General features: G+C 40.8%; 2 protein-coding genes across 2 annotated transcripts in view; both read right to left on the bottom strand.

The window, feature by feature from the left end:
- calr (calreticulin) overlaps positions 1-637 on the bottom strand; it is a gene marked incomplete at its 3' end in the record, with an annotated part of 5870 nt that extends 5233 nt beyond the window's left edge. The window contains 1 exon segment of the mRNA XM_032526289.1: positions 368-637. Coding sequence (XP_032382180.1) covers positions 368-461 — 94 coding nt within the window. The 5' untranslated portion in view covers positions 462-637.
- Positions 638-2413: 1776 nt separating this feature from the next.
- On the bottom strand, positions 2414-7197 carry tor3a (torsin family 3, member A). The gene is made up of 6 exons (XM_032526290.1): positions 6871-7197; positions 6537-6659; positions 5236-5501; positions 4287-4462; positions 3815-3939; positions 2414-3514 (listed from the first exon to the last, which is right to left on the bottom strand). The coding sequence occupies exons 1-6, from the start codon at positions 7034-7036 to the stop codon at positions 3267-3269; spliced, it is 1104 nt and encodes a 367-aa protein (XP_032382181.1). The 5' UTR covers positions 7037-7197; the 3' UTR covers positions 2414-3266.
- Positions 7198-7305: the final 108 nt, after the last annotated feature.

The raw sequence follows: 7305 nt of genomic DNA, 5'->3' as shown, positions 1-7305 counted from the left end.
GGGGGGGGGGGGGGGGGGGAGACAGAAAAGGTTTGATGATAGCTGGGGGTAAAATGGAGAGGACGAGGAGGAAGGGAAGGGAGAATGGTACAAAAGATGAATGGTACCTAGACTAAATGCATCTCAAATTGAGCAGGAAGCAGACAATGCAACACATAAATTTCAAAATTGTGACCGGTCATGTAAAAAATAATTCCAACCAGCCAACAAGACAAATAGCCACCGGGTTCCATGCAGATTCAATATTGTAATATCTGAGATATAATATAATATAACATATTATATATACATCCAGGTTCAAAGAAATCCCCAAAAAACATAAGTGTAAAATAATGTAGGTGTAATTGAATGAATAAAAGGACCTCACCCCCATCTTCAAATTGCTCTCGAAAAAAGACAGTGGACTCAGCCAGCACAGATGCTGCCGACACGGCCATCAAAAGCAGCGACAGGGCTGTCATTGTGACAAACTAAAGCACCCCGCCAAATAAAAAAAACGACTATAATTACAAATAAGTCTATATAATCTGTGTATACCGTAGCAGTGGTTATAAGTCGGCCCAGTCTATCATACAGTAACGTTAAAGTGAAAGACGCTGCCACTGGTCTTTTCGGCTCAGAACAGATGTCTGAATCTGATTGGACGTCGTCTCCGATGCTCAATAAGGAAGCGTTACTCTCTCAACCAATCGCAGGAGAGACCATCCGAACGGATAATTGCTGTAGCCAATGGGAGCAGACCACGCGTTCGCTTGATACACGCCCAAGGAAGAGTGATGGTGTGCTGGAGGGGAAGCTTTGGAGGAAAATCACAATACACGTTTAAATCAATGTAAAATCAGTAATATAGCAGCTTTTTAACGTATCCGAAGTCAGACTAAATGTAATAATTTGACATACAATGCCAGACATCTTTTGACTAACAATTTGTCTGTTTTTTTTCTACAAAATCAGTTCAATAAAATACTTATTTCTTACTAATAACTTTTATACCTTTGCTCTACATGTCCACATGACACATCTATCTACCCTTTAGCAGATGAATGGGAAAACAACCTAGTGTCAAACTCTGCACATGCATTGTTCTGCACAGTTACACTCAATTTGTTTAGAATTTTGGAGAGCCAGTTAGCTTGGAGATTGAAGAAGTTTCAAGATGTATTGACCCCTAATTGAGGAGAATCGGGACTAAGCAGTAAGGTCAACCACTGTGTAGCGTTGAGTAATTCTGTCCCTTTTTCTGTATTCCCTTAAAGGAGAATTCTGGTTGATTCCTACACAGTTTTGTTGTTTGTAAATTTAGAGTGCTGTCAGTAGTAAGAAAAATGCAAACAATCTGTATTGTCTATAATGAGTTATCTTCCTGCTAAATTTTGCCCCCAACAGGCTTAAACAGGGCAAGTTTTAAACTTGTTTTTTGCCTCTTAAACATGCTCGAAATGTCATTACCAGTGCCTAGCCATGTGCAGTTATTCCATCCAAGTGAACACAGCAAATGTGACTGCAGTAGATGTGATAGACAGGCATACAAGTTAATTGTTGTTCATTCAGCCAGTGCACATACCTCTATTTATTTCCTGTTTTCTGGTGAAGTCCACACTAGTCAAAACACGCCTTTCTGTCACATCTACTGCAGCACTCCAAATTTACAAACAACAGAGTTACGTGTTGGAATTGATTGGAATTCTCCTTTAAGGAGACATACAAGATTAGAGATGTGGAAAGATGCTATTGGATCAATTACCACTATTCTTACCTAAGTAGTAACAAGTTTGCTTGTAGGTACCCCAGACCACATTTACCTGTGAAAAATCTTATACAGCGTTTGTGTGCGTGTATATGAATGAAAAACCTCAAGCCTGGCTGCAAATACCAATTACTTTCATTGTCAACTACTGTGCAGATTTTTTTTTCTTGATTATCAGAAATAATGTCAAATGCATGCAATTTCTTGGAGCCCAAGTTGCCATGTTTAAAGATTTGTGTTTTGTCCAATCAACACTCAAAAATCTAAACAAAATCTATTTATCATCAAGTAGACACAAAACAGTAAAAATTCACACAAGTTTAAATAAAAAAATGCTAGCTAATGATTCTTCTGTTGATCAATTAATCAACTAATCATTTCCACCTTCGATATGTGTAGGATGTTTTTACCACCCATGCATGAGTGCTTTCACTATTTTTTTTTGTGACTATGTAAAGAAGCAGAAAGTTGGTAAGCACCACGCAACTACTAAAAACAACTTTTGTTGGTTTACTGTGGATGTTTATTTTCTTAAAACTATTTCTTTTCACATTCTTCTTGTGATGTGACCCTGAGCTTTGGCACTGAAAGCAGACCAACTCAGCCCTGTGTGAATGTATGTGAAACTGAATGCATAAATGATAGCAATAAAGCAAGTCAGAGTCATACGCCTCAAATTAACAGTTGTATATTATGTATGAATGATGACGACATTAAGACATGTATTAGGTTCATGTGAAACAATAAAATTAATTAGAATAAAAAATAAAAGTAAAAGCACTGTTATTAAACATATTTACACACAAAAATCAAACTTTCAAATAGATTTGTTGCTTCTGACACATGTACTGACACAAATCCAGTAACAATTTCAAGTAACATTTGCAGTACCATGTGCATTAGCTGTTACACACACCATTCTTTTCACACTACAGTTGCATTTATTATTTACTAATACCTTACAGTGCAAACAAATTCATATTCAAACAACTCCACAAAAATAATCTGATATAGTAAGATGCTCAACTATGGCACAAATAAATAAATGTCAATGTCAATAAATAATCAGTGCAGCATAAAGTCTGACATGCAAACACATGTATGAATTTACCCAAACTTTAAAAACAGTGCAACTAAAACTTTGGCAAAAGGGAACAGACAAACAGTGACAGTAAGAATGTATTAGTATCTCTCTATGACATACACTGCACAGCCACTCTCTAATCCTCCCTCTTGATACTGTGAGGATTCAAACCTGGCAGGTGAAGAAGAGCAGCCACACTGCACATGATAACTGTCTGGCACTGCTCTAGTCAGCATGGTGGGTTGCACTGCTTTCCCCTCCAATACTGGATCAGCCCGGCAGTCTGGCCTTCACCGAGGGACCTGGACAGACACGTTTTGTATCTGTGGAGGGAGAGTATGTAGAGCAGAGCAGACATTGCCTCTGTGGCTCTGTATGCAGATGGGCTGGTAAAGCAATCTCACACCTCCTCCCGGTCTCTCTCTGTCTCTCCTTCTAGGGGAGAAAGAAGTTGATCCGCTGGGGTATGGACTTGCATCCCTGGGCTGAGAACAATCTCTCCTCTTTAGGGACATACAGCATCGCCTTGGCCACTTCATCCAGCGTAGCTTCGTCTGTCTCCAGACCTCGTGCTGCATAGGCGTCCCGTGCACAGAGCTTGACATGGCGGTACTCCAGAGGCAGAAATGGCACAAAGAAGTCAATCAAGTGGCCAGACATCAGCTCACTCTGAGCAAACCCACCTAAGGAAGAGAACCATGCAAATAAAACTCCTTAGAAATCCCCAAACATAACTAAAAGCTCTACCAATCAATGTTTTATATTAAGCTAAAACAGACTTGCTAAAACAGAGGGTTGTTTAATCAAGATCCCACCAAGAATCAATACTACAGTCAGCAGCTCTATGCTCACAGCAAATTATCTCACTCAGTAACACTTCCTGTTCAGGGTGAAATGGCAACGGCAAACACTTATATCACTGCTGAAGAGAGATGAAGACCTGTCAACCGGCTGAGTAACGTAAAGCTAGCACTGCAGCATACCATGAGACTCTATTGTTTCAGCTCGCAGACGATGCTCCAGGTCTTCCATACCGATGTCCTCTCGATTTTGACCGGAGTGCCAGAAGTCCAGCGCTACATCATTGATCGTTGCTCCACCAATATTACTGTAGAGACCACATGTTAATGAAGGATTAGATTCATTATGGTTTGGTTGGATGCATCAGTGCAGAGGTCACAGCCTCACAGATTGGGATTATTAAAATGATTGCACAATGCTAATTTAAGTTTGAAATATGAGATCTGAACAAATGTTACTTTAAAAAAAATAAAGTTTCAGCAGATAATCATACATGAGGAATTTGAAATCATGAAAGATACATAAAGAGGATTAATGGAGATACAGGAAGAAGCATCATTCATCACTGATGAGCTGCCAGAACACCTGGGAGAGAGAACACTGAGTTTTTGACCCAGCTTCGACAGACAGGCCCAGCCTGATGTATGAACCAACCTGAGGAAGAGGAAGATGGCTGTGCGGTAGCTTACGCCATCTACGTTGTCATAGTGATCCATGTAGGGTTTGATGGCATCGATGAGGCCGGGGTGAAGCTTCTCAGCCTCGTCGAAGATGAACAGAGTCTGAGGGCAGCGCAACACCATGTCCCGGATCGCCTCTCTCAGCTGGCCCTGGGCACACAGAGGAAGAGCCAACTAGTTACCAAAACCATTCAGATCTGTTAAGGTCTGGGGTCTGACACAGGTGAAAATAAATAATAAACTCTTAGGTGAAATTTGAGTTTCAGATTATATAAATACAATATATTAGTATATGAGTAAATCATAGCGACTAGAATAGCCAAACACGTGACAAGAAACTGATTTGTACTTTTATTTATTTTAGTTCCACACGTTTCACTCTATGTAAAAAAATGGTTTTGGTTTTTCCCTTTACTCAAATGTATTTTTTAACAAAGAAAGAAACATTTTCATGGCATTTTAGCCATTAAGGACAAAAGGTTAAACATTTTAGAATGACAATAGTTTCATCATTAATCCTCTAAATCTCATTTATAAGGGACACCTTGTCTAGACACATGTCTTTATGCCCATTCTGCAGATTTGATATCAGGTTTTAAAGGTCCTCCTGTGTACTATACCCTGTTAAATCTGGGTACATTTGTGTAATAACACTGTGTCAACCATTATTTTGAAATCTAATAGATTAGATCTTACGTTGGCATCTGTGGCCTAGTTGGACAAACACTAGGTTCCAAAAAGCCAAGCACAGTGTGCAATTGTAGAACCAATGTTTGTGTTGAAGCATCTGTGCTTGATCGTTATCATTCACATGCAAAACAGACTAAACATCTGACTAAGCAAACGGAGGTCCCAAGAACACTGCCACATGTTCCTGGTACATGACGTCAGACTTTGTGCCAAGAGGGCCCTGGATGACTAACCTTGTACGTGTCCACCAGTCTGGCGTGTGGGAAGTGGAACGGGGCGATGAACAGTCTGACACACTCACTCTTCACCCCATCACGATACAGGTTATCAGCGATTATCCGGGCCACAAAGTTCTTGCCGGTGCCTGACCAGCCGTGGAAGGAGAGTGTCAGCGGCTTGTTGGATTCTGGGTTGTTGATGAAACCCTGGATGGCTTTCAGAACCACAGACTGAGCCAGGTGCTGCCCGTGGAGCTTTGTCTGAAGGTCCCACGCCAGGCCTGCACATGTGTGAACAGAAGAGAGAGCATGCTTAACAATGACAGTAGGAGTACCAGTATCAGAGTGACTATGACTCACCTGGTAGAGTGCACCCCAAGTAGGCTGAGTCCTTTGTCAGCGCGTTCTAATCTGAACACAAGCCCTTTGGTGTGTGTCATTCTTCAGTAAAAAGCAAAACAAAGCTCTAAAAAAAAATATTTTAAAAATACCAGATAACGAATAATCCCGGCAATCATACAGTGCTATTATATTTAAACCTGAAAGGCTCAAAAGTGTTTCAACTGATGGACAATATTTTGTGACAATAGTCAATGTCAAAGGGCAATCGAGGTAACCGATTTAATTAAAAATTCAGCAAAGGAACAGTAAATAATTACTAATAAACATCGTAAACTCTTATGGGTGCAAGAACAACAGGACTGTTAAAGAGCAAAGCCACTCTAAATCCCTACTCCAAAGGTACCTTTAACTGGCTTGCTTAACTTAAAGTAAAAAAAGCAACTTTAATGTCATAATAAAGTATTCTTCCTCCATCATTTTCTTCTTCTCAGGGTGTCAGAAAACCTTAACTAAAGAATACAGATCAATATCGGTCTCACCTCCTGTCCAAGACCTAATTCATGGTTGCAACCTACTGTACAGATATGGGATGTAATTACAGTTAAAAAAACATTGTGTAAAATGTTAACTGCCAATTTAAAGCGGTAAATCTGCTACCCTGTCTAGTGTCAGCAGTTCATGTGAATTTTCAGTAGTCATAAAAACTTTTTGAAGCCTCCGTTTTTTTTGATTAAACTGAAATGATAAGCTGCAAATCTATAACTAGAATAAAGCAGGCCAACGGGGACTAGTTAAGAGACATGAAGTCCATTTATCCATATTGTGCATGATACAGTTAGTAAAGTTAATGTGATTTACAGTCATAGTGTTATAGGTGCAGAATATTTGCTGTCTCGCGACCAACCGGACAGTCCAAAACATGCACTAGGCCATAGCAGCAGACAATTGCAACCACCAAGCTGGAGTGATGATACCTGTGATGTTGTTGGTTATCCTGCAGTCTCCAGAGTCACAGCACTGGCCCACGCTACAGTACCACTGATGCAGCAGGCTGATGTAGTCCTGAGGAAAACCTGCCCAAAGGTCCCTGGTAGGAACTGTTCACATAGACAGGATAACGAGTCAGTAATATATCAATACTAGGAGCCAAGCTAATCGACGGGGAGGACAGATTGTTTATAACGTGAACTGTAGGCTCACATTAAAGTTCACGTTATGAACATTACATTGTGGTAAATCTAACTGATATTTGATAAGCATACATTACAGTTTATGACAGGATAGCTTCGTATTTTAACAATTTCGTACCTTGCTGTGTAGCATCGTCTTGGTTGGGTTGACACTCCCCTTCCCATATATTGCAATAAATGTAATTAAAATAGTAAGTGGAAACATTGGAAATGCTGTCGAACTGGAAGAAGTCGGCCTCTGCGGACAGAGCCCAGAGCACAGGCAGCAACCACTGTACAAACATTGAAGCGGCTGGTCCGAGGCGCCCGAAACGAGACGGAACCCCGTGTCCCGGTTCTCCTCTCCGGTCTATCTAAACCCGACCGTTAGCTGCTGGCGGCCTGCAGTGTGGAATGTTTACCTCTTTCCGCCATGGTAGCGAAGGGGGAAGCAGCGCCCCCAGTTATCCACGGCGCATGCGGCAACTTAGCTCCGCCCACCTGTATAGGCTGTAGCTAACTACTGGTTTCATTAATCACATGGTCTGCCCTACAGCACACAGTAACGGAGTTT

Source organism: Etheostoma spectabile, chromosome 9 (genome assembly GCF_008692095.1).
Source record: "Etheostoma spectabile isolate EspeVRDwgs_2016 chromosome 9, UIUC_Espe_1.0, whole genome shotgun sequence".
Lineage (NCBI taxonomy): Eukaryota > Metazoa > Chordata > Actinopteri > Perciformes > Percidae > Etheostoma > Etheostoma spectabile.
Note: the sequence above shows the minus strand (reverse complement) of the source record. Positions and strands in the feature narration are given on the sequence as shown.

Bases quoted from the DNA above. Each gene is read 5' to 3' on its own strand.
- tor3a (XM_032526290.1), bottom strand. From the start codon at position 7,036: ATGTTTGTACAGTGGTTGCTGCCTGTGCTCTGGGCTCTGTCCGCAGAG. The intron at 6,660-6,870 runs GTACGAAATTGT...CTATGTGAACAG, and splicing joins AGACGATGCTACACAGCAAG to TTCCTACCAGGGACCTTTGG. The intron at 4,463-5,235 runs GTTAGTCATCCA...CTGTGTGCCCAG, and splicing joins GACTGGTGGACACGTACAAG to GGCCAGCTGAGAGAGGCGAT.